Raw genomic sequence first — 26,946 nt, forward strand, 5'->3', positions numbered from 1 at the left:
TATCAAATTTGGCTATCATGTTCTTATTTAACTCTTACACTAATTTTTCTACTGTAATATCTACTAACTATGTTGAAGTTTGGCATAATGCAGGAACAAGACTAATACCATCTTGTTAATCCAACAGTATTTTAGCCCTCCACCTTCAGACCAAAGGACTGTTCAGCAATCCCAAGATGGTGGAGGAGACACTCCACATGCATGTAGAGAACTGCACTGAACCCCAGAGCTATGAGCACAACCTACACACACCCATCACATCACTCTGCTCCAGTGAGAGAAAAAAGAAATGCCATCCTTGGTGGAGAGAGGACAACATGGAGTTGACTGTTAACAGCAGGAAGAATAAATAAGCCTCAGGCTAACTATTTCAGAGCTCTAGGAGTAACAGCTACATCGCAGAGTGATTCTGCTGTCCTACATCACCATCACACCACAGATACAGCATGCAGAGGTAGCACATTCCTCAGAGATTCATTTTCTGGCACTAACAGACATTTTCTTCCTTCTAAAGCACCTTAAAACAGAAGTATCTATGCTGATGTGAGAATTAACAGCCCTCCCCACCACCTGCCAGTTTCTAGAGGACTTCAAGGCTACATTGAAACCACCACCTCCCCAAGAACAGAGTCACAGCAAGGGGGTGGAGAAGCAGGGGGTCTGCATTTCAGGTTTCTTATACTTGGACCTACAAGAGTAGCTCCTGTACTCCCAGCCCTGAGCACCAGCTGAACAATCCAGTGCAGAACCTCTGTGTTGCTCTGTCACCAAGCACTAACAAAACCAGAACACAGATAATAATGCTGAAGGCAGCTTAATGAAGACATACCTCTGCACAAAGCTCAGGACAGAGTCATGTCTTCAGTGTAGTGTAAGTTTATTTTTAGTTTAATGGATGTATAAGACTTCCAAACCAGAAAATTCAACAGCAGTTCTATGTTTAACCAAGGGCAAGAGACAAGCTGCCATCACATGCCTCTGCCTCTCCCCTGCAGGAAAAGAGCACTACTGGCAGATGAGAGGGGCTTACAGGTTTTGCAGTATCAGCTAGTCTTATCTCTGCTCTACAGCCTCAGTCAGAAGATCAGATCAGGGATGAGAAGAAAGCTTATTGAGCTGGAACCTCATATGGATCTTTACTTTTCCTTCTGAAACACACTATATAAAAGACATAATTATCAGTTATTTTAATGCTGCAGTAGTATTTATCCACCTGCTACACTAAAGTCCTATACTATATAGATGGAGAAGTTTTCCCAATAAAGTATTGTTATTACAAAAATCCCAACATAATAAGCCTTCTTATACTAGTTGTTCTTCCTGGAACAGCCATCTTGTCTGCAGCATCTGTATTAGATGAGTTTTAGAAGTATTCTTTCCTCCCCCCCCACCACCACAAGAGAGCTAATAGTCTCAGTGGCTCGATCTCTAAAAGATATTTTATGGTGATTCCACAGATTTTCTGGGAAGCCTATAGTTCAGGCCCTGAACTGCTGCAGACTGGTGACAGTGAATTTGATTTAGGTAGAGTTACACTGACTGGACCAGCTGGGGCTATGACCATACAGCTCTCCTGCTAGGGTTCATGCAAGGCTTGTCACTGCCAAAACATTAAATGTTTGTTTTCTATCAGATAAGGATTTGGTTTGACCTATTCCATCATTGCTGATGATTAAGCACATTTGTACTGCATCTGTCTGTCACTTCTGAGACATTCCAGTACCTGTTGGCAATAGGCAGAGTTTTATTGGAACCGCCACCAGAACAAGCAAAAACAACAATCACAGACCTTTTCAATATTTAATTATCTAGTATTGCACAGGCTGCTGTGGATTTAGAGGAAATTATACTTATGACTCACACACTAGTACTGAAGGAGTTTTTCATAACAAAGTAGCCCTAGGGAAGAGCAGAAAAAAGCCCAAAGCAAGGACCCACTGCTGAAAGCTGAACACCACCACCTAGCTGACTCCATTTCCAATGGCAGTGCATCCATCCAGGCACAGCAAGCACTGCTGTTTCATTCCTTAAGAAAGTCTTATCAGCTAGACTTCAGTCACTCTTCTCTTTCCTTCTGTTCAGTGTACGGAATGGTTTAAGATGCGGAGTCCAAAAGTGGTTCTAAAGTCTTCAGGACAGAGTTTCAGTCTTCAGACAGTGCTGAGCTATATCCACTCCTGGATTTGATACAAGTTCATCATTCCTTTATAAGGGAGGAGGAGACACTTTCTGAAAGGGAAATAGTCATTCCCACCCCTAGTATAAGCTTCACCTACTCTTTTTTTTTTTTTTTTAATATAAAACAAAAGGAAGCAGCCAGTTCTCTCAAATAACTACTGGAGACAAATTTCATACAGCAATCTTCTGTGAAAGCCTAAAAGCCTTCTTTCTCTTCCCTCCACAGACTACAACAGAAGCTCTTTGCTCATACATGACCAGAAGTCCCCAACTGGTAAGCATCAGTTTACTACATCATGTTTAAAGATCTTCATAAATACTACTACCACAGTATTTCCAGACAGCTGTTCTACTTTGCTAGTAGAACAGTAGCAGAGCTTTTGAGAGAGAGAGAGAAAGAGATCTCCAATATCCTTTCTATTCAGTTACTGTCTTAAACTTGTTAAAACAAGAGTTCCTCACCACTAGTTGCCTTACACCGTAATAAATTTGAAGGGCTGTCTCACATTAAACATACCTTTCATCCTCAGTATAATTCCTACTGTGTTGTTGCTGAGAACCACCACTGTAGTGCTTGTATCATACAGTTTAAATGTACATGATGATAGCAACAGGAACATAGAATTACCCACAGAAAGGAATTATTCTGACATAGATTAATAATTGCTTGTTCTCAAGGTTTAAGTTTTAGCGATACTTTTACCAAGCAGTATCTAGTCACTGATAAAAGAACAAAACCATTACAGTAAAAGCAGACATAGATTTTGCTTTGTACAAGACTCTTCCTGTACTTCTGAGTAAAACCTCCTATCAGGAAAACACACTTTTAGTTTTCCCACACAGGAAAGTGAAGAAAAGATAAGGATCAGCCTCTACCTCAGAGCACTATAAAGGAAGTCTACAAAACATCATACATTTTTTTTTAATGAGTGCAACCTTTCCTCCCCTCAAACCCTGAAGTAAACTTACCTGACTGAAATCCAAAGCTAAAAAAAAGGACAAGCTTTCTGTACACTATAGCTTATCCTACCAACACCTCTACAGACATAACCTTCTCCTTTCTTTCTCCTCTTTTAAAGTCTTATCATCTATGTGCATTAGCTTCTCTCACCCACAAATTAGGGGGGTGGGGCTTATTAGTGTAAGCAGACCTGTAGTAATTGGTATCAGGTAGAACTTGTATCTAGTGAAGCCTACTTTCTGGTGAGTAGTTAAAGCACAACCCATTCAGCTTGAATAGTTGCTATGTTGCCCCAGCTGAATGAGAGTTTTCAGACAATTTACTGTTCCTTTGATTTTATAAGTGTTGGTATTATTACAGCTGTCTTTTACAGCTTATTTTTTAACTTATTTGTAATAGTGTTTATGTTAAAGCCTGTATAAACAACCAGAAAATGTTATTGTAATTTTTTTCTCATATTTTAAAGCTTAGTTCTTGATCTCTTAATTGACTGATTGAATCTTCTTTCATAGTTTTTCTTAGTGTGAACTGATTTTCCTCTTTACAGGTATATATAATAGGAAAATGCCTGAAGTACCTCTTTCTGTTTTTTTTGGTGTATGCGACAATTCTAAAGCATCTTTATCTGCTTTGACCTTAGTTTTAGCTATTTGCTTTTCTTCTGCTAATCCAGTTCTATTTTTGGCTACAGCCTCGGTGACAGCATAGTCTTCTAGCTGAAGCACTGCCAATCTCCTTAATGTATGACTTCCCTTCCCCCTTCCTCAGGTTGTTAATCACTCTTCTCAAATTTTAGTCTATAAAAAGCGATATATCAATTTTCTTGTTAGAATTGTTTATGTTGGAGTAGAATCATTTTTAATAGGGTATTTAAATAATAAGAAATAATTTCATAAAAACTACAGAAATATAGCTTGTGAATACTATTGCAAAAATAAATCTTTACAAGAAATAAAGGATTAAATAAAAGGTCATGTCTGGTTTTTCTTTTCCAGAATATCCACATGGACTTGCTTTCGTGAGGTCTGACATGACCAAAGCCAGATGGCAACTATGAATAAAGTGAAACCCTAATGGCTGCAAACTTACTAAAGAAACCTTTTCATATACCATCTTCTGTTTCCCAGCACCATATAAATACTGTGTAATCTACAAATACTGGCCTGTAATCTTCATATTGACCCTATGAAGCAGATATAACTAAAATTATTCCCTTGCTCTGGAGACACCAATGACAACATACTTGGAACTGAAGTGCAACAGCTTTAGCTCCCCGTGAAGACAGACCACTTCACTGCTGTCCTTCTCCTCCTCAGTAAATTTATGGCTTCTGCTTAAGAGTACAAATATTTATTACTGAATGCCAGTTCACGTACTAATTCTGATGAAAATAAAAAATATGATTGTTTACAGTTGCTGAGTCCCAAATTAATGATGATGTAAACTCCACCAGAACCATCTGCCCTGTCTAGACATGAACTGGGCCGTAGAAATATAAATTATATCATCTCATCAGTGGGCAAAACTGATGTCCTGATTTGATTTGTAGCCTGTAACAGATTAAGGCAGAAATTCAGCAAGATATCAGTGTGTAAAGTGCTGCGTGTCTTACAAGGCACTTGACTTTATAGGAAAAAAAAAGGAAGGTGTAAGGAAGGTGTAGGAAGAAGGTGTAAGATTAACTCTTGCCTCTGGTTATCAGGGATCTCTACATAGGAGATGGCACTGATAGCCTGACAACAGGGTTTAACGTCTGCTTAAACAACAGCCATCAGCAGCAGGAATGGCCAGTGCACAGAGACCCTGGCTGTCAAATAAACAAAAAAGTATCAAAAGGAGTAGTAAATTATTTAAATCCCATGCTATTTAGCACTAACACAAAATTGTACTGTCTCAACAAAATCACATCAGACCTATTATTGCAGCTATTTTATTCCCATTTTCCTCTCTTTGGGGTTTTGGCAAAAAGCCTTTAAAGAAAATGGTTTAGGTAATCAGCAGGCAGGCCAAAACTTCAACAAAACCATCCAGTGTTGAGGACTGCAGAATCTTCTTCTTTGGAGCCCTGGATGAACAGGCTTTCTTGATGGTGAAAGTTTAGGATTGTTGAGGTCTCGCCTGCAGTTCAGGCTTGGAACACTCACTGCCCTCTCCTGTGCCATGCCACGTGCCACCCTTTGCATCTGACTCAAACTCCTACCAGAAACAATCTGGGTAAGTACACTGGAGGGAGACGGCGTGGAGTCAGTGATGGAAATGGAACAGCGATTTAAATGGCAAGTGTGTCTACTGTGAGACAAAACAGACTTCCTCGTCAGCTGCTCTGAGTGGAGATCTTGCAACTAGACACCTTCCTGGATCTGCTGGAGGATCTGGGATTTTGCAGATCTCCTATGAGATAGTCTGTCAGAAGAGAAGGAATAGTACTGGGGAGCTGCTGTGTACGTGGTCCCAGCTAACAGAGACCTGTGATAGAAGGGCTCCCTGGCATGCACTTAGGGAAAGCATCATCGGTGTTAGGTTGACAGCATACATGGCAACTCACAGGAGGAAGCTCTTGGTAAACTGGCATTAGGAAGGTTGGGAGACGTGCTGTCTCACCACTTGAGCAGGCAATGTATAAAACTCCCTTGTGGTTTGCCAGCTGTGTCCAAAGGCTGTCCACGTTCCAGAGCCAAGAAGAGACACTGGCTGGAATTCAGCATGACAGAAAATATAGTCCGGGCAGCAGGACACCCTCTGAATTTATATCTCTTTCTGCACACAGTCACACTAAAAACATCAAAAGGCAGAGGCTCTCTACTTATGTATGGTTTGTAGGGACATACACGTTTTCCTTTACCAGGTCAGACTCCTCTCTCAGTCACGGTTGTGCTGCTTGCAGTGACTTCATGTTGTCCTTTCTTGACTTCCAGAGAAGCTGATTTATTTTGTTCCTGTTGGCAGGGCAGTTAGGGATGCTGACTCCCTCCTTCCCCTTCTGCCATTGTGCTCTTCCATTATTTTACAGTTCTCATGTTAATGCTTTTACGCACTTTTTGCTATTTTCCAAAATAATAATAATTGGTCATTTCTGAGTAAGAAATTAATCTGTAACTCAAACAACAGCAGACATCACTGATCATCCCAATCTTAGCATGGTAAAAAGGAAGTACGGGAATATACTACATTCGATGATTGTTATTGTTCAATCAAAATCAGATACGAAGTGCGGGTGCTATTTTACAACGCGATCCTGGAAAGATCAGTAAAGTCTATCTTCTGTCCATGAAGTTCCTGGTTCTACTTGGTGTTTAAAAACACAGCCCTAGAAGCAAAAGCCTGTTTAAAAGTTCAGATCCACCTGTTCCAGATGATTATTTTATAGTCCTTTACATATACTGGTCAAATTCTGTCACTAGATCAAGCTAGATTTCTTTCCCACCACTCCTTCTGGAAAGCTATTCTGAACAGTTGTCTGATATTTAGAAATATGCTTACTACTTTCAGACTAAATGTCTGTGAAAGTCTGTTCTTGCACCAGCACTAACCTCTAGTTGAAATAATTTTTCTTCCTCTTAACTATATGTACAGAAACTTCATTGTTTAGATGATAGCTAGGCTGACAGAAGCTTGCGTTTTGTAGCTGGTAAGTAAAATCCCAAAATACTGTGAAGCTCACAATAAATACAGAATTGTTGGCCAAACTGAAAGGACATATTCTGTCCTGAACAGCTTCATCACAATCAAAACATCAACTATAGTGGCCCCTTCAGTAATGTGGATCTATATGGTATGTTACGAGATTACACTGCCCCTACCCTCTCCAGAAAATGTATTTTTAATTCTTCCTATTATAGGGGCTCAACACTCTAAATAAAGACGTGAAATGATGTGCAACTCCAATTTGTCAAGATGGAACAGATCTAAAATAACTCTAAAATAATGAGTTCATTTGCACATTTGCATGTTAATAAATTTACCAATAATCGCACTTTCCTGAAGTGTCTTAAGTTCGGACCCCAACTCCCAAAATCTTTTTGCTTTTTCTATTAGAAGTCAACTCTTTCTCCTCAAATCCTTCAGATCTTTCTAGCCACCCCTTTCTCTTTCTGAAGACCAATCACCCCCTTTTGCTACCCTAACGAAGATTTGGGGGGTTTAAACTCTTTCAAAAGATCGGATAAGCAAATTTCAGATTTGCAACTAAAATTACTTTCATCAGAAGAGGAGGGTAAGAACCTCTTTACTTACTGAAGATTGTGTGAAACCTTCAGCAAGGGTCAGGATTTTAGTTCAGGAGTGAAGAATGAATAGTCCCCGCTCTCCAAGCGGCGCAGGATTAGGATGAGTTTGATTGGGGGCAGGGAGGAAGAAGGATAGATAGCACTCTCTCCTCCTGTCTGTCTGGCAAGCTCTTACAAAAGCTTTTTTCACACTGTGACCAGACAGACAAATGGCACAAGGATGGTTTCCAGCTGCAGACTTGTATTAGTGAAACTCTGGCAACAAGATCTGTTAATCTGTAAAGCAGGACTGGTCCTCTCCTCAGTCTGGGGAGCACACAGACACCTTAATTCACAGAATCATAGAATCATAGAATGCTTTGGGTTGGAAGGGACCTTTAGAGGTCACCTAGCCCAACCCCCTGCAGTGAGCAGGGACATCTTTAACTAGACCAGGTTGCTCAGAGCCCCATCCAACCTGGCCTTGAATGTTTCCAGGGATGGGGCCTCCACTACCTCTCTGGGCAACCCGTTCCAGTGTTTCACCACCCTTATGGCAAAATATTTCTTCCTTATATCCAATCTAAATCTACCCTCCCTTAGCTTAAAGCCATTACTCCTTGTCCTATTGCAACAAGGCCTGCTGAAAATATTTTCCCCATCTTTCCTATAGGCCTCCTTCAGGTACTGAAAGGCTGCTATAAGGTCTCCCCGCAGCCTTCTCTATTCCTCTGCATTTCTGTCCCTCTTCAAAACAAGGCACCAGGATTGAGGTCAATGTATTTCACTCAGCTCAGTAGCCACGGGACGACTGAAGCAGGAACTATGCTGAGCCTTCCCAGTGATGCAGAAATGCTGAGCAAATGACAACTGGCTTTGAGTTTAAAGCTTCCAGGTCAAGTCCTGATCCCCATCTGCGTAACTGACATGACAAATGCAGACGTAGCCTCTGTATCTGATTCAGACATATGATGGCTGCTGTTGACTTCGCACATATTCTTTCAGCATCTTTTGTCTCGCATCTACAAACAAACTGCATCAATGTAGGTGACATTTGCTTAGAGTATTTAAAGGCATACAAAAGCCTGGGCTATTTGTTTCATATATCCTTTTTATAAGCATCAGGTTGAAGGGTTGAACGTTCCCAAATCTGGCAGGCACAGGATGTTGGATTGCCTTCACTGTGCTTCGTGTGAATAGGCAGAACAGTGCTGGGTCAGCAGGAGATAACACCTGAGCCCTCCTCCTATTCAAAGTAGCAAATGAGTCAGGGTGGTGTTATTGTAAGGAGATAAAAGCTTTTGCTTTCACTCTTTACAAATACCTACCTATTTAACGAAATCAAATAAATTAGTTTGGTCGTCTGCATTCGAGAGATTAGGAATTAAAAATCAAGACCTTCCAGTCAGTTTTAAACAACATGTAAGGCTGCCTTCTCTCCCTAGAAGAACCTATACACTAATGTCAGTTGTGTTAATACCGATTTACAACGCTCTAAAAGAAGCTAGGTTCATAAGACCAAACCCTTGCCTGAAACAAACTGACCTACTTTGTTGGATCTATTATGAATTACAAGTCTGACCCAACCGTGGCTCTTCCATTTTAGTCAAGTGGAAGACAAGTTCTCGTTTATTTGCATTTTGCACTGATGCCCCAGTGCAACAATTCCCAAGTTGTTAATTAGAACTAAAAATAACAAAAATACCCTATGGGAGGTTGCAAAGCAGTGGAAATGTATTACAAAATCCACAGTGTGTCTTGTGATTCTTCATCACAACATAAAGGTATTGAGCCTAATTTACTGACACTTCACATTGTTTCCAATTTAAACTGGTTTTAGTGCTTACAGAAAGGACAACTGCATCGTTAAGAAACACCTCTAGCTAGCTGTCTGAAAAACCTCTGCTGAATGTCATATACGTGTATGTGACATTCTATCTATATGGATTATGTTGCTTCCCTGAGTGCAAATAGGTGGTTTGATTGGGTCCCTCATTAAAATCTGTATCATGTCAGCTTTGGCTCAAAATACAAACTTAGCATCTTCTGTTTTCAGGTGTGCTTGCTCCATTCTAGCTTCCAGTAGCCAAATTAAAAATGAACAAATCAAGAATTACTGCCATTGTTAAGACATGGGCCTCAATCAGTGTTCTGAGAGCCAGGATCTTCCAAACAGGCAGGCAGCTATCCATTCCTTAGCCTGGAAGGAAAACTGCCCAGGAACTTTTCCAGCAGACAGAATTCCTTATGAAAAGGTGGCAATAATGCTAGTCAAAAATCTGAAAGCTTTCCAAACAAATACTGGAATAACTGTTTGAATAAGAAGTTTTCAATATTGATACTTCATTTTTTATTTTACATTTAAAACAAAAAAACACCTTTCTATAATTTTACTTTTTTTTCTCTGTCTTCCACCATGTCAACAATCTTTCACAATTTATCCTTTGAGTGTACCAACTGAGAATGGGTTATTTAAAGCTCCTACATGTCATATCTCATATACCTGCAACTGCTCCAAAAGCCTTAGCTAGAAAAGATGGGAGACGGAAAGGAAAACATTTATGTTGATGAAAAAGCCAAGCCAAACTTAATGGTTGTCCCAGAAGCAGAAAGCTGTTGCTGTAGAGTTGTTCACCCACCTTTTCAAAGTCTAATATATTGCTCTGCTCTACCTTCTATACACACAAGAGAGATTTTGTGATTAATTGTCCCTTAAAAGAACCTGTCAACAATCAGGCTCTACAGATACTGTCTGTAACAGATATTCTGATATTTGTACTACCATAAACTGATTAAAATGTGCCACAATGCAACATGGTGCAGGAAAACAAATACGAAACAGTAATCTATTATAGTAATAAAGCTAACTGGCGCTTAGAATATTGCTTCACAAGTAGCAAATCACTCATTTCAGATTCAAAGATTATTTAGAGGGTAGGTATACTTGACAGCTCAGAGAAGAATGGTCAAAGGGAAATGATCCAGCTAAGAGTTGCACTGTGCAGCAAGTGTACGGAGTATCACTTGACAGCGTTCCAGAAGAGCAGAAATTAGTAACATGGCTGTTTATAGGGCCCTCAGTAAGTCTTCACTGCAACAAAAATGCCTTGTGAATTGGTAACTAATTGGGGAGTGATCAGTTTGAGATGCTGCCATGTAGAGACAATGGGAGCCGTCAGCTTGGAACTTCTTGGGAAGGGAAGAAGTCAATTATCAAAAAAAAAAAAAGGAATGCTTTAAATCAGCACCATTTATGAAGCTGTAGATTTCCCCATAAAATCTCCCTACAGAGTTGGCAGAGATTAAGACTGTGCTCAGACCTCGTGACAATGAAAATGCAACACTGAACGACTATTCTGCCTGTACCCAGTAAGGGCAGTTTCCTTGTCTCGGAGCTATTCTAGGACCCTGAACAGACAAGCAGGTTTCCCTGCAACCATTTTACTGTCAGGTGTTTTAATCCTGCATGGAATTACAACAGCATCACTGCCAAATCTCACTAGCAGGGCTGTACTTTTACGTCTACCCAGAAAATGAGAAGGACACTTACTCACCCAGCACAGGGAAGTTCACTAAAAGCAGATACTGCTAGGGAACTAAAATGTGAAACAAAAGTCCTGTGGAGGGAGAGTGGAGCAGAGCAGGAATAAAATAGTCCCTATAAATAGACAGTACATGTGTCTGTTTTCAATTGAGTTATGCATATAGTCAAATAACACAAGAAAATTCATGTATTGGCTATACAGTGGGGTGGAAATTTTTTATTAAATACATTTGGAGTGGAAATTTTTATTTTTATTAAATACATTTCATTTCATTTCATCTTAAAAAACGAAGTTTAGTTAAATCTCTTCAACTAACTCCTAAATAACTGTGTTCTCCATCATCTGAGTGGTCTTGCTACCTTGGAGACATACATTTAGACACATTTTAAGAAGGCAAACTAACAGTTAAGAATAAGGTTATAATTTAAGGATAGTTACTAACTCACGAAAAAGTATTTGAATAGCAGCCAGCGTTCCAGATAAGGAACATCTCATGGTTACAGACTTGCTCAATCAAGGACATACATCCACTGCGAGACTGCGAAGCAAGGAGTTGGCAAGAAAAACAAGAACTCTCGTGTCCTCAGATGACACATAACCATAAAAGGACAAAATGAGTAGGGGTATTCTTCCCCAAACGACCACCAGAGACCCTCTGAGACCCCCATGCAGGCATAAAAGACTTCGCTTGCTCAGCACGATGAATATGTGTTAGATAGGCGGAAAAACTGTACTGGTTAGGTGGGGCTTTGTAACTTTTGTGTATAAACGTCCAGTAAAGAATCCCAGGGGTGTGCTTGATTTGTGGAAATCTTCCACCTCGCACCCTGCGCAGAATAAAACCACGTCTCCTCTCTAAATATACTTCGCGTGTTTCAGGAGTTCTTTCTGATTTCAAGCAACAGTTTGATCATTATTGGATTTATTCATGATCTCACCTACCCCGCCACAGTAAGGCAAAGGAGTGTTTCTTCTGCCACGCTACTTAGGACCTTGTTCATATATGAAATTATTCCACACTAACTGTGTATACAACATCTTTTTCTAATTCGCTGTCATAAGCAGATGTATTTTAAATTCGCTCCTATCCTAATGCAAACCAACTCTCGCAGCTTTAAGTGAGTTACCCAAGACAGCAGAGGTTCAGGTTGGCCTCCAGTTAGCCCTGTCACTGTCACCACCTCGCTTCACAGTTGAACAAGATCTCACCCTGCTTGAGAAGGCTCCACTTTGTGCTACTATAAAAACACAGTAACGTAAAACATGGGGTTTATTGTGGTGAGGTCTTGCTGAAAAGGCATAATTGTCACTGATGTTTATGCAAATAGGATCGGGCCTTTGATGTGATTGAATAAGCTGCACATTATACTACGTTATGTGCCAGTTAAGCACAGATGAAGAGAAACAGGAGCGCAGTTACACTTCCACATAATTAACACCACACAGTCTGTGTGCGTGCATAAACACACCTGTACTCCAGTCTTCACCTGGAAAAATTTCTCATCATAGCGCAGAACTCCTGTGTGCCCACACTATGGCTGCAATTGTCTTGCTAGATGTTTCTGTAACTCCTGGTAAAGTTAATGGCCATTAAATGCATTTGCTGAGGAAGTACACCCCTCTGCTTAGTGCCCACTGTCACTACACCTGCCAGGTACATTTCTCACAGCAAAGCAGGGCTTTTGCTCTTAGTTAAACATTTAAATGTCAATATTTTAGGAATCTGTTAGCTCAGCACTGTGCTTGACCCCTTTCATAGGGTTTGTTTGCTTAAAAACGCACTCAGGACAACTGCTGATCTGCCTGCACAGTATGAGGTAGATATCCCTGAGTACAGGTGACTTCAGTGAGCTTCACGCTGCAAGTTTTAGCCTTCGCTGTACTTCTTACACTGTCTGAACCCGACCTCCGCAATACCAAAAGGCACCTTCTTTGAAGCAGCAACAGCGACACGTAAACAGTGCAAAGCTAAGTACTCCACCTATAGCTCCTGCGCATTTTACATTTATCTATAGGAATTCTGTCTAACCTGTAAACGACTACAGATGAAAGCTTTGAGCAAAATACGAGTGCCTGTGTGCAATCATAACTGCTCTGCACAACACTTCCCAACAGTTGCAGTCATGATAATGTACTATTGCAGCACAAAAACAGGATCTAGCCCAAAGAGGTTCTTACACAGACATTCCTCTGACAAAAGAAAAAGACGGGTCCTTTACAATCAGAAAGCATAAGACTCTAAGAGACAATCGCTGCTCTTAAGACCAAACACACAGCATAAAATGCAAGTCAATATTTCAGGGGAAATGTAGATGAAAAAGATATAAAAGGACTATGGTTTCATACCATGAAATTATGTTTATATTTCAGCTCCTCATGTCCTAGGAGAAGATTCTGTCACTACCTTCACACTAAAAATACTCCTTCTTGCTGATGTGCACCACTGAGCAGCTGAAAAAGACCACAGTAAATGACATCAAGACCATTTGTACCTTCAATCTGTTCCAAAGTTGGAATTTGAAATTTTTTGCCCTAAAAATAAAAATGCTATTGTGTAATCATCCAATGTGTTATTGATAGTTCTTATTTTTAGTGACTTTAAGGAGACAGGAAGGAGAAGAACAGGTTAGTCTTTGATGTTTGTGGTTCCAACAGTAAAGAGCTGGAGACTTCTTTGAGAATAATTTAAATCTAATCAATTTAGCTCAATTGGTACATTACAGCAATAAAAAGATTTAGTTGTACAAAGCAAAAAAAAAAATCGATTAATGAGCAAATGTATAAAAGAGGACTGATCATTTCAGTGGCAGGAGGTGACTTGACATCTCTAAATTCTCCTTTTCACATCATGTGCTCTTCTGTGAAGTCCTCTGTATCAGCGCTAAGCAGGCTTAAAACTCTACCAAGTATACCAATTACATTTTATACTGTACTAGCACACATGAAAGCCACGCTACAAAATGCAAGAGAATAGAAAATCGCAAATGGGTCTTATGTGAAAAGACATCATTAGACCACCACAGAGGTACTGTTCTTCTTGACTAAAGAAGAACATCTATAAGCTACCAAAATATTTTACATAATAAGGAAAGAAGTATCTGTGACCCAAACTGAAAGCTAATACTTCAAGATTACCAAAACTCCCTGGAAAGTGAACAGGACTAGCAAACAAACTACAGTTATTTAAAGCAGGAAACATCTTCTCTTCTACAAAGGAAAGAAAGTGCAATATTCTGATGCATGGGTGCCAAGAAAACCACAGTGGATGAAGACAGGGTTACCCGACCCTAACTAAGGATGACAAAAGGGAGACCAATCCCCCCTCCACGCCATTCAGCTCAGGAAAGGTCTTCAGATTTTGCAGTACCACCACACAACCACATCCAAACTGCTTTTCAGCTGCCAGTGACTCTCCAAACACGTGTTTTTGCAGTTGGGTTCACACAGCCCCTTCTTAGAACCTGTCTGGCCCACACAGGCGGCAGGTCTGCACAGCAAGCCACAGCATGCTGTGAAAAACAGCGCGCTCCTGCCCTTCTGGGTCTGTTCCCCGCTGCCGTCTGAGGTCGTACAGGCCGGTAGTCAGCCACATCAGCACTGATCCAGGTGACCACGGAACCATCGGATGGCTAATGTTGACGCAAGCAAGGCAACGGGAATACTCAGGAAGGGCGAAGGCAGGACCTTCTCTCTGGGTGGCAGAGAGATTGGCTCCGGCTGTCCTAAGCCACCAGAGTGGGCTCTGGCATCCTAAGCCAACTACAATCATACCCTTTAATAAGTCTATGTAATAAGCTACACAAACCTCTATTATGTAAATTTTATAAGCATTATGTACACCTATACTAGACATTATTCTGTTATACTTCAGAAAAATATTCTAAATCGGAAATGTGTTGTTCAACAACTGAGAAGCAGTGATCTTAATGCTAACCAGCAACCTCCATCTTTCTTCAAAGTATCATCTAATTTGGATTTCAATTACCTGAAATGCAGGCAACACGTAAAAATCTAATGCTGTGTATAGCTAAATCCCAGCTGGAAGATCTAGGTGCCTCAGGCACCCAGAGCGTGACTGAGGTGTAACTTCACCACCTAGATCTACAAGTATGCTTTACAAAAGCTGAAGCTTAAAATCCTTATGTACCCCATGTTCACGTTAAACACTCTCCAAGTGCCAAGCATTCAGCACCTGAAGGGCTGGGTATGGGTAAGGGCACCTAGGTCTAGATTCCAAACATCATGTTGCAAACAGATCTGCCGAACTGCAGCTGTGGGAAAGACTTCAGATCGGACTGCAGAAGTGGAGACAACCCCAGGCATCGGAGAGTGGAATCTGCTTAACTGCGACTGTTTCATCTGAATGGCTTATGCTGAAGATAAGTAAAGCTGTTAATGTGCTAAAGCCTAGTCTTGAAGCCTTACCATTTCCTATGAGCTAGCATTACGCACCTCTCTGCTTAGCACCCTGCTTACTTCAGCAGCTACGCAGAGGTCCCTGAGGTTCTGTCCTTATTAGCAAGCAGTGAGACCAAACGGGAATACTGGAGTGACTGGGCTGTACAGAAGAGCCAAAAGGAAGGTGGCTTCTCCTTCAGTCTCCTTGAAGCTAGCTCTAGTCTGGTTGCATGGGCTGAACAGCCACGAGTGGCTGGAGGACGTCTTCAAGTTCAGTGTCATCCAAAAGCCATCCAGCAAATGCTCTCCAAGGTGCTCTGAGATTTAACCCAACATACAGCTGATCAGGAAACATGCTTCAAGAAGTGCTGAAGGAGCATTATCCTGCACCCTCACCCACTGCAGAGACTGTGCTAGGAGCCTAAATGTTTCGCACAGGAATGTCTCGGCCTTCTACTGGCCCTGTCTGTAAGTCACAATGTCACTGAGGACTCAGCTATCCCTCAGTAAAACAGGTAAAAGCCAATTCTGAGTGGTCCTACAGGAGGTGGTGGAAGTCCTTCGGGACCAGAACTACACCTTTGCAGTATTCCACCTTTGCCTGTTTTCTTATGAACGAGTTGGAAAGCATTTTCTTAAACGAACCTCTTGAGAAACCTTCTAAATGCCCTCTCCGCCAGCTCACCGCAGTGCCGCTGCTCTCCCCACTCCTCAGCACCGGCCAGAGGCCCGTGACCGCCCCGGTGGGGTGCAGAGGGCACCCTGCCTCCCCTCCCCTCCCTCCCCTCCGCCGGGGGGGCCTCTGCCCTCCGACCCGATGCGCACCAAGGAATTTTCCCGTCAAAAAACCTCTCAGAACAGAGAGAAAGCACGGGGAGACCCCGCCTCGCCCCCCTCAGCAGCGCCATGAGGAGACGGCAGCACCCCGGCTGCCCCTCGGGGGCTGCCCACCGCCCGCCCTGACCCCGGCGGCCCCGGGCAGGGCCCGGCAGTGCGGTGCGGCAGCGGGCCAGGGCGCCCGGCCCGTGGCGGTGCGGGGCCCCGGCGGCTGGGCGTCCGGGGGGTGCGGGGGCCGGGCCGGGCACGGGGCCCTGCGGGGATGCCAGGGCCGTGCGGGGCGCGGCGGCTGGGCCGAGGGGAGGCCCCGAGCGGCGCAGACACCCCGGGCCGGGCGGCCGGGCCATGGAGGCGCCGTCTCCCGCCGCCTGGCTCGCTCGCCCTCCTTCCCCCGCCGCCGCGCCTGCTCCCCGCGCCGCTCCCTCCCGCCTGGCCGCGCCCGCTCCTCACCGGCCGAGGAGTGGATCTTGGAGGATTTCCGCTGCAGGGACATCCTCAGCGCCGCGTCCAGCCCGGCCCCGTTCGGCATGCTGCGGCCGGGCGGCGGGGGAAGCCGGCGGCCGGCTTAGGGCGGCGGCGGCGGCGGGCTGGCCATGGGCCCCCCCTCACGCAGACGCCGCGCTGCGGCGGCGGCCGCTGGCAGCGGCGCGGCCTGGCTGCGGGGGCGGGCGAGGCGCGGAGCCCTCGGCGGGCTCGGCTCCTCCAGCCCTTCCCTCGGGGCCGCGGCCACAGCGGGGGCTGCCTCTCCCTCCCCGCCCGCGGGGGCTGGGGCCTGCGGGGCTGCCGAGGCGGGGTGCGGCGCCGGGCGCTGGCCGCCCACTCCCCGCCGCCGAGGGAGACGACGGCTTCCCGGGGCAGCCGGCCCGGTGCTCCCTGTCCGCGGGGTCTGGAGGGACCGGCCCCGGTTCCCCGCTGCCTCCCATCCCGCAGCCGTCCGCGGCTCCGCAAAGTGCTGCTCCTCGGGCAGCACAGCCCCTCGCAGCCCCCCATTCCAGGCCCCAGTCGTTATGTACAACAGGATAAAAGTCCGGGCCTGGGGCTTGTTACAGGTTTCTGTCTGAAACCGGTGGTTTATGGACATTTTGGGCACGTAAAGCATCCCGGTGAATCCTCCGCTGGGCTCGGGATCCCTAACCGGGCTTCTTTGTCCCAGTTGCAAGGGCACCGTCCATCACGGTGGCGTGCCGCACGAAAGCTGGTGTTCCTTCTCGACTCAAAATGTCTGGCAAATCAAGCACAAAAAAAGAAATAAAGATCAATCAATATACCACTTAAGTCTTACGACGTGTCCTGCTCCTATGCAAACATTTGCAACCGTGAGAGTTTACCTGCCAAAGACAGGCAAAGAAGAAATGAGATGTTAAAAATAAACTAAAAAGAATCCTCGTGATCTCTGCAGATGCTGGTCTCAATCGGGCGTAGCTCGCAGTGGTTGCCACATCTGAAAGGAGTTGTCTTCTCTTCTAGGTGAGATTCATGGTCAGCTGTTTTGAACGAGGCGGAAGCTTCCTTGGGATGAGGATGTATGGAGTTTTGGGAAGACCTACTGGGTGAGAAATGGTCTCCAGTACCCTGAAGGTCTGTGAAAGATGGCCCTAAATCTGTATCTAAACCACTCGACCATAGGGAGTTGGCCAGCATACAAGATGGGGAATTTGGGTGTTGTTTCAAAGATTGTAAATAAATGTCTCTGTACTTCGGTGTTCTCATGTATAATATGGAAGCTAATACTTTCCAGCTACAACTTCACAAAAAGTTGCAAATAGAAATTTTGTTGACAAATCGCTTTGCGCTCCGTGGACGCAGAGTAGCGTAGAATTGCAGTGTTTTACACTGGCTTCAGAGGGTCGTCATTGTCCACCTGGAGATGCTCACTCTGGGACAGGACTGCCACAGACACGTATTTCCTGGCCTGTGGGAAGCTCTTACTCTTGTGGACTTTATCGCTCTGGGAGAAGGCTGGCCCAAGGGCTTTTGCAAATGAGGTCATCCAGTAGAGACAATGCCGAATGCGGGCGTTCCTGCACGCCTTTAACATTTGCAGCCCCTGACATGGAGCTGGTTATTTTCATGAACATGATTTTCTCCATCAGCTTACTTTTTTGCCTCTCCACAAATTATTTTCTGTCGTGGTCAGTGTTTTTCCACCCATAGGCATTGGCTGGAGAACAGAAAATCATTTCACATATGTTGTTAGCTAGTAGACAAATTAAAGTGAAGTTCGCTTTGGGTTCAAGCTGTCAGATCAAAGTCAAGAAAAGTGCTCCAAAACAGGACCAAGAAAGAGTGGCAGCTCCTGGTTTCATGTTTACTGTTTCTTCAGAAATTAACCATCAGGTGAGCTGTGTTTACAGTACACTAAAAGCATTGTCGCCTGCAAGCTGCCAGCCCTGTCAGCCTGCAAGCCCAAGTAGCAGCAAAATGCGCTCATTACTTCTCATGCGCTGTGCTTGCTTTCACCTCTGCGCCCTCAGTGTTCTCCAAGAGTGCTCCAGCTAACACACCATCTGGCTTGCGTCTGCGCAGGGCTACTCAGTCACATAAACTTGACTACTTGAGCTCCTCAAAGAGATTTAATTACCCAACCCACACTTGTCTCAACAAGCCTGAGATGCATCCCTGTGGAAGGCAGATCTCAGAGCATTAGTGACCAGGCACTTCAGTGACGCTTAATGCCATGGAAGAAAGAAAAAACAACTTTGCCCCAGCATAGACTGTGAGCATCAGAGGACCTGCCTGCCATACCTGTCTCCAGTCAGAAGCTGATGTAATTGTACACTGCAGTCTAACGGGAAGTCGAGAGGAGAAAGTGGACTGCAGAAGTGTCTAAGCAAACCGAGTGTGCAGGGTAATCTCAGCAGTGGAGAAAGAATCTGAGTCCTGCTCAGCAGGCCTAAGAGTAGGGCCGCTGGAAAGCCAAGCGCGCAGTCCGGAGGTGAACCTGAGTTGGTTGTGTTTCTGAAAGCCCACGTTCATTAGTAACCGCCTGACAAGTAGCAGGTTGGCCCCAAGTTTTGAGAAAAAAACACACACTGTTCAGCTGCGCAGGACTCACCTTTGTTGTTTTGTTATGAAACGCCTGCCTTTGTCACAGTGCTGATGTGCACTAATTTGTTCATTAACAGACTGTGAGTCATGGCAGTGTGATTCCCTGAGGTCTGTCATAATGGCTCCACGGTTTGAACGATGTATCGAAAACCAGGAGCTGGTATTTTTCAAATTACAGTGTACTCACTTTTCTAGTATTTATAGCAATGTACTTTCAAAGAGCTCAGTATGCATAATAATTATTTCAATGTAATAAATAAAGCAAAAGCAGGAAGGATGGTCCTGTGGTTAATGTGCCAGGCTGGAGACAGGATATCTTTATTCTATTTCTGACTGTGCCAGATACCATCTGCGACCTTGGAGAGATTGTTAAGTCTAAATTTCCAAAAGATGCATCCTTTGCTCCAATTACTAATGTTATGCACAGAGTATGGTTCTGAAAAAAAAAAAGAAATACACCTTACTCAGAATTTAGTAGTAGTATAGTGGAAAACTTCACACTCTAATCAAAGAGCTATTAGACGAGAGCTAATTACGACAGAAAAAGAAAGAAAAAAAGAAAGAAATTAAAGAATGCTACTACAAAAAAAAAACAACCAGAAATAATAATGCAGTTCATTTTTTTCATAGACACACCCTTCCTGTCTGTCCTTGTTGTGGGGTTGTGCTGACCCTTCCGCCGCCCCCCTGGGACCTAGGGGTGACAGCGCCAGCCTGCCCCAAGCAGTGGGTGCTGAGGCTGCTTCTGGGCAGCGGTGTCTTCCCAAAAAGTTCTTTGCTGAGAAAAGCAAAGAACTGTTATGGGGCTATTTTCACTTGTTTTGTTCATATGTATGGGGCTGTTTTCATCTATTTTTAACACACCTTGCTCTTTCTTCATTTGTCTACAGCTTCGCATCACATCCAATTTTACTGCATGTGACACCATTTATCTATGTTACTTATTTGTTCTTTGTTCTTGTTGTAATCCCCAAACTGGCTTTGCCCAGCTCCCAGGTCTGCACTGCTTTAGTGGATTGCTGGAGAGCTCTTCATAGCCCTGAGTTATCCAGTGCCAAGGCTGTGCCCCTTTTTTTATTCTCTTAGGCCTCCTCTGCAGTGCCCTGTGTCACTGCTTTCAGGAGACGCTGCTGTCATACCAGGCCTGTATTCCTCTGCACTATGTCATTATGTTGGTGATAAATACCTCATTCTACGCAGTACAACTTCTTGTCACTGTCCGTATGAAAGCTACAGTTGTACCATACAAAGTTAAGCAAAAGTAGAAGTTAGACATAGCCACCTGCTCATTACAGATATTGCTGTTACAGCTAAAGAAAGTAAAAACAAAGCCGCAGTCAGTTCAAGAGAAGCTCGGATAAACCAGGTCTCAGTCCTGAGGCCTTGCAAAGTCGGTACAAAGCCTGTGGCCTCCTACCAGCAATGGTGTTACTGGGCTGCAGGGCTGGAGTAATCACCTGCAAGTTCTGCTTGTCTAGCTCCTGTGTCTGAAAAAAACCACAACAGACTGTGCTGGTTTTAAATCAAATCTTTGTGCTGGGGCAAAATTTTGCGCTTGTTTACATGCATAGGATCAAAACCAGCACAATGTAAATTATGTGTTGAGATACCTGGGAGGTATCTGTCACTCATCATGACAATTCAAAAAGGTCAAAAACCTAGCACTTGCTGTTTCTGGATTCATGGAGGAAGCTGCTTCCAGATCCAGGAAATGTGCTTAGCACCACTCACCATAAGAAAATCTATGAAATCATTTATAAATATTTTTTGCAGAGATGCTGTGTCTCTATAGACAGATACGGAATGTGACCAGCAGTGTGCCCTGGCTGCCAAGAAAGCCAATGGAATCCTGGGGTGCATCAAGAAGAGTGTGGCCAGCAGGACGAGGGAGGTTCTCCTTCCCCTCTACACTGCCCTGGTGAGGCCCCATCTAGAGTACTGTGTCCAGTTCTGGGCTCCCCAGTTCAAGAAAGATGAAGAGCTACTGGAGAGAGTCCAGCGGAGGGCTACAAGGATGATGAGGGAACTGGAACATCTCTCCTGCGAGGAGAGGCTGAGGGACCTGGGCTTGTTCAGCCTGAAGAAGAGAAGGCTGCGAGGGGACCTAATAAATGCTTATAAATATCTGAAGGGTGCGTGTCAGGAGGGTGGGGCCAGACTCTTTTCAGTGGTGCCCAGTGACAGGACAAGGGGCAATGGGCACAAACTGAGGCACAGGAAGTTCCGTCTGAACATGAGGAAGAACTTCTTCCCTCTGAGGGTGACGGAGCCCTGGAACAGGCTGCCCAGGGAGGTTGTGGAGTCTCCTTCTCTGGAGATATTCAAGACCCGCCTGGACAAAGTCCTGTGCAGCCTGCTGTAGGTGACCCTGCTTCGGCAGGAGGGTTGGACTAGATGACCCACAGAGGTCCCTTCCAACCCCTACTATTCTGTGATTCTGTGATTCTGTGATAAGGAACTCCTGGGCAGCAGTAAGATATTTTATGGACGTGAATTAATGCATGCATGGCCCACCTGCAACCTCTTAAATGATCTGGCAGTCTCCTAGACTTTCTAGTGCAGAAGGGGCTTCACTCAACATGTGGCTCTTATCATTAACGATAGTCCAGAGAGTTAACCTGAAGGTGGAAAAAAATTACGATGAATTGCGCGTGCAATGGTGCATAGGAGGGTGGCGGAAGGATTAACCATTACCTGTCAGTGCAATGATGGAAAAAAAGGACAAAACTTCAGAGTGTAGGCATCTTTTTCCATTCTTCAAGCCCCATGAAAAGCTTGTTCAAGCCTATATGGCTTGTTTCTCTTATTTCCAGTGGAAATTTTTCATCCAATGGAAAATAATCAGCACCAGGCACCTCAAGGTTTTCCAGATCACTTTTGAATAATGATACATGTAAATAAAATTATAGTGAGTAGAATGAACACATTGATATGTTAAAAACTGAGGTTGGTACTCATTTTGTAGCAGGAGGTGATCTGTGATTTGCCTGAAAAATACCAAAAAACTGAAAAATACTGAGTTCTTTCTATATTAACACTAACAAAACCAGTGAAAATAAATAGAAGAAAAATAATGTCGTTTTTTCTGGTATACTCAGGTCTAAGTACTTATTATAGCAACTGTTGTGGCTTCTTTGTACCTGCAAGTTAACGTAATAAAATAGCATCACTGTTATTATTTTACCAGAATAACTCCAAGGTTGTATGCTTTTAAACATGCATTCAAAATACAGTAAGCTAAATTGGAACAAGTCATTTTTATTCCATGATAGTGGTGTCCACAGAGGGAATTAATCAGGCTGGCAATTGATGAAAAACCGTGTGTAGAACAATCCTTACAAATTGTTTGCGCAGAGAGGACATAGGGTGCAGTCGTCCATAACCTAGACATTCCCCCAGTTCGTATTAAGCCAAGTTAGTAATTAACTAGTAATGAAGAAAAAATTGTATTCTTAAGCAAAGAAGAATAATACTGAAGAAATTAAAATCTTATTGAAGAAATATTTAAGATGAGATTCATTTCCAGAGTGTAAGCAGTTCTCAAAATGCATGAGGTGTATTTTTTGTTATTTTGAGTCACTTGCTTGTCCCACAGCTAGGTTGCTAGCTAATTTGAGTCCAGTATTCTCCGGGTTTGTAATCAATGAGATTGGTGCAAAGGCAATCCAAGGTATGCATGTAATACTGCCATACTGATTTGACAGCATTCACTTTGTACTGTTGTAAGAAAATGGAGCAAAGCAAAAGTTGGTCCCAGTCAGATGTGTTCAGAAAGACTGAAAAGAAGTTTGAGAGAACAGACACACTTGTTAAGATGAAACCATACTCCGCAGCAACTGTGTAAATGTTCCAAAATATGTTTTGAACCAGCTATTACAGCCAGGCCATCATTTGATTGGAAATAGAGTTCAGTATGTAGTATATCTGTGACTTACACATTATTTAAAACACTTAGATACCAGAAAAATGAAAATGTGATGTACAACCTTCCTGGATTCGGCTGGGATGGAGTTAATTCTCACAGGAAGCTGGCTGGGCTGACCAAACAGCCAATCAATTGGGATATTCTATACCATGTGATGTTATGCTCAGTATTTAAGTGGGGAACTAGCTGAAGGAGAGGCTTTTGCTACTCGGGAGCAAGCTGAGCATCGGGTGGTGAGAACACTGCATGTTGTATATGCTTTTTGTCAGCATTATTGATTGTTGTTTTCTTCACCCTTTGCCATTCTGTTAAACCGTTCTCATCCCAACCCACGAGTTTTTGCCTTTTCCTTCTGATTCTCCTCCCCATCCCACCGGGGAGAGGGAAGGAATGAGGGAGTAACTGCATGGTTCTTTGTTGCAAATTGAGGCAAAACCACCACAACAACACACAATAAGTAAAAAGTAATTTTAAAACCACTGAAATGTAATTTAATATAACAGAGAGGTGTTTCGTGTGCTATAGGAAGCAGAACTCGAGGCACTTCTTGTCTGCAGTGGTTTGGCTGACTAGGATGAAAGGCGTGTTGCTCTCTGCCCTGCTGCTAGTCAGGAAACATGTCTGACTCATGCCCTGCAAACTGGGGTTTCTTCCATTGCTGAGCACCATTTCTGCAAGCTGGAAACCTGCTTCTTAGATGCTGGTCTCCAAGCAGCTTACAGAGATGCAATATCATCCTAGAATCATAGAATGCTTTGGCTTGGAAGCGACCCTTAAAGGCCATCTGGTCCAACCCCCCTGCAGTGAGCAGGGACATCTTCAACTCGATCAGGTTGCTCAGAGCCCCGTCCAACCTGGCCTTGAATGTTTGCAGGGGTGGGATATCTGCCACCTCTCTGGGCAACCTGTGCCAGTGCTTCACCACCCTCAGTGTAAAAAATTTCTTCCTTATATCCAGTTTAAATCTACCTTCTTTTAGTTTCAACCATTGCTCCTTGTCCTACCACAACAAGCCCTGCTAAAAGGCCAGCCCCCATCTTTCTTACAGGCCCCCTTTAAGTACCGAAAGGCCGCAACAAGGTCTCCCCGCAGCCTTCTCTCTCGGTCCCCGTTTCCCCAGCGCAGAGGCGGCAGGCACGGACACTGTGACTTCTCCTGGGGTTCGTGGAGAAACAAAGCCCCAGCGGAGAACCCCGGCGTCCTGCGCGCCGGGCCTCTGCCGCGGGGAGCGCCCGGGAGCGCCCCGGCCCACCGCCACCGGCCGCGGGCGGGCTCCAGCACCTCGGAGAGCTCCCGCCGGCCGGGGCGGGGCTCCGCGGCCCCGCCTCCGCGCGGCCCCGCCTCCGCGCGGCCCCGCGGCCCGTCGGCGGCCGGGGCGGGCGCGCATGGTGCGGCGCGGGGGGTGGAAGGGGGTTGTGCCCGGTGTGCGGCGTTCTGCGGGGAGCCGTCCAACCGCCGGAAAGCTCTGCCGGTAAAACTCCCGTCGGTTGGTTTTGCAGCGGGCTCCGCTCGGTTGCATGTGGAATTGAGCGGTTTCGTCGTTTTATTTCGGAGGTACCGTTCATTCGAGGCGCTGCCGCCACGTCAGTGTTTCCCGGCCCAGCGAAACGGCGGGCGCTGTGCGATGTCCGAGCAGGCTCTGCCTTCCCGCGGCAGCGCTGGATTCTGCTGGATCGTGGAGTCACAGAATCATGAAGGTTATTAAGGCTGATCATTAAGGCAACGCTACAGGCTTGGGGAGGAGTGGCTGGAAAGCTGCCTGGGAGAAAAGGACCTTGGGGTGTTGGCTGACAGCCGGCTGAAGATGAGCCAGCAGTGCCCAGGTGGCCAAGAAGGCCAACGGCATCCTGGCTTGTGTCAGGAAGAGTGTGGCCAGCAGCAGTGGGGAGGTGATCGTGCCCCTGTACTCGGCACTGGTGAGGCTGCACCTGGAGTACTGTGTTCAGTTGTGGGCCCCTCACTACAAGAAGGACACTGAGGTGCTGGAGCGTGTCCAGAGAAGGGCAACGAGGCTGGTGAGGGGTCTGGAGAACAAGTCTGATGACGAGTGGCTGAGGGAGCTGGGCCTGTTTAGTCTGGAGAAGAAGAGGATAAGGGGGGAACCTTGTTGCTCTCTACGACTACCTGAAAGGAGGTTGTAGTGAGGCAGGTGTTGGTCTCTTCTCCCAGGTAACTAGCGATAGGACGAGAGGCAATGGCCTCAAGGTGCATCAGGGGAGGTTTAGATTAGATATTAGGAAAAATTTCTTTACTGAAAGAGTGGTCAGGCATTGGAACAGGCTGCCCAGGGAGGTGGTGGAGTCACCATCCCTGGAAGTGTTTTAAAAACATGTAGATGTGGCACTTCGGGATATGGCTTAGTAGGCATGGTGTTGTTGGGCAGATGGCTGGACTCGATGGTCTTAGAGGTCTTTTCCAACCTATGATTCTATGGTTGGGAAAGACCTCTAAGATCATGAAGTCCAACTGTCACCCCAACACCACCATGCCTGCTATCAGCAGAGCAGGAAGGGTATTTTTTTTTTTCCCCCAATCTTTATTTTTTGCCCTCCGCATTGGAAGAAGATGCGGCTTGGAGGGAGGAGCAGTGCGTCTGCCCCTGCTCCCCGGGACTCACGCTGCATCCCATGGCCCCAGCGCTGCATTCCCAGTTTGGGAGGGGGCCGTGCCTGGGGAAGCACCAAGCCCGCGCTTGCTTCTTGCCGCCTGGCACCCATCTCCTGCTGCCGGACATGTCTCTATCTTGGAAGCTGGAGGGTCCCTTGGGGTGAAGCAGGCCCAGGCGGTGCATGGAGGCGAGCCCTGGGCTCCTGCGGGCCTTGGGGTTCCAGCCAGGCTTGTGCTCTCAGCATTCTTCTGTCCTGGACAGCCCGCCCCCCTCACATCATTCTGCATTGCCTGCTGCCGAAGTCGGAATCAGTCACCCCACGGTGTTTTCTGTGGGTTTGGGTGTCTGATCGTGATACTCGCAGCCTGGGGGCATCTCACAGCTCGGTTCCTGTAGTGAGGCGGGAGAGGAGCTATAACTTGTTTCTTGCACTGGGGCAGAGCACAGTACAGATGCAGGGGAATGATGTGAATTGAGTGGCGGAAGTCAGCTGGGAGGCCAGAACCATCATTTAAGGTTCAGGCACAAGAAAAAAAAATATTGGACTCTGTGGACTTGGAGATGCTTTGAAAAAATGAAGGGGCTCAATGTTAGAAACCTTTTCCTGAAATAACCCCAAATTAGGGTTTTTACTTCAATCCCACATCAAACAGAAAATGTGAAGAAAAACAGACTAAGCAATTGGAATTCAAACAATCTACATAAGAAGGTCTCAGCTGTCATGGTATCAGGGCTAGCTCCCAACTGTCGTGTCTGTACGATGATAAAGTAGCCCAACAAAAGGACCCAAATCCAGACACGCAATAATCCTAACTTAATTGTTACACTATGATGCTCACATTTTTTCCTTACGAATACAAGCTGTTCCCTGCAGAATTCAATTTATGTATGTGCACACACACACAGAGACGTGACCTATAGTGTCAGACAAGGAATAGTATGATTCTTTATTCTCACTGTGTGCATGTTCAAGTTAACTGCTACACACTAACTGTATGCTCAGCTAGATATTAGCATTTCCTATTCTTTCAGTGTTTATATGTGCATTGTTGACATTGAATGAATGGAATAAACTGCATGAAAAATATGTTTAAGAATCAGTGGAAGGAATCACACAGAATCACACAGAATGTTAGGGGTTGGAAGGGACCTCTGTGGGTCATCTAGTCCAACCCCCCTGCCGAAGCAGGGTCACCTACAGCAGGCTGCACAGGACCTTGTCCAGGCGGGTCTTGAATATC

At 44.9% G+C, this 26,946-nt stretch overlaps 1 protein-coding gene across 2 annotated transcripts in view; it reads right to left on the minus strand.

Annotated features, from left to right (window-relative positions):
* ATP8A2 (ATPase phospholipid transporting 8A2) overlaps positions 1-16,711 on the minus strand; it is a 345,411-nt gene extending 328,700 nt beyond the window's left edge. The window contains exon 1 of one of the 2 annotated variants that reach the window (XM_075419576.1): positions 16,575-16,711. In XM_075419576.1, coding sequence (XP_075275691.1) covers positions 16,575-16,653 — 79 coding nt within the window. In that variant the 5' untranslated portion in view covers positions 16,654-16,711. The remainder of the gene's footprint in view (positions 1-16,574) is intronic. The other variant, XM_075419584.1, reaches the window with a different exon arrangement.
* Positions 16,712-26,946: the final 10,235 nt, after the last annotated feature.

The sequence above is a fragment of the Opisthocomus hoazin genome, chromosome 1 (genome assembly GCF_030867145.1).
Source record: "Opisthocomus hoazin isolate bOpiHoa1 chromosome 1, bOpiHoa1.hap1, whole genome shotgun sequence".
Classification (NCBI taxonomy): Eukaryota; Metazoa; Chordata; class Aves; order Opisthocomiformes; family Opisthocomidae; genus Opisthocomus; species Opisthocomus hoazin.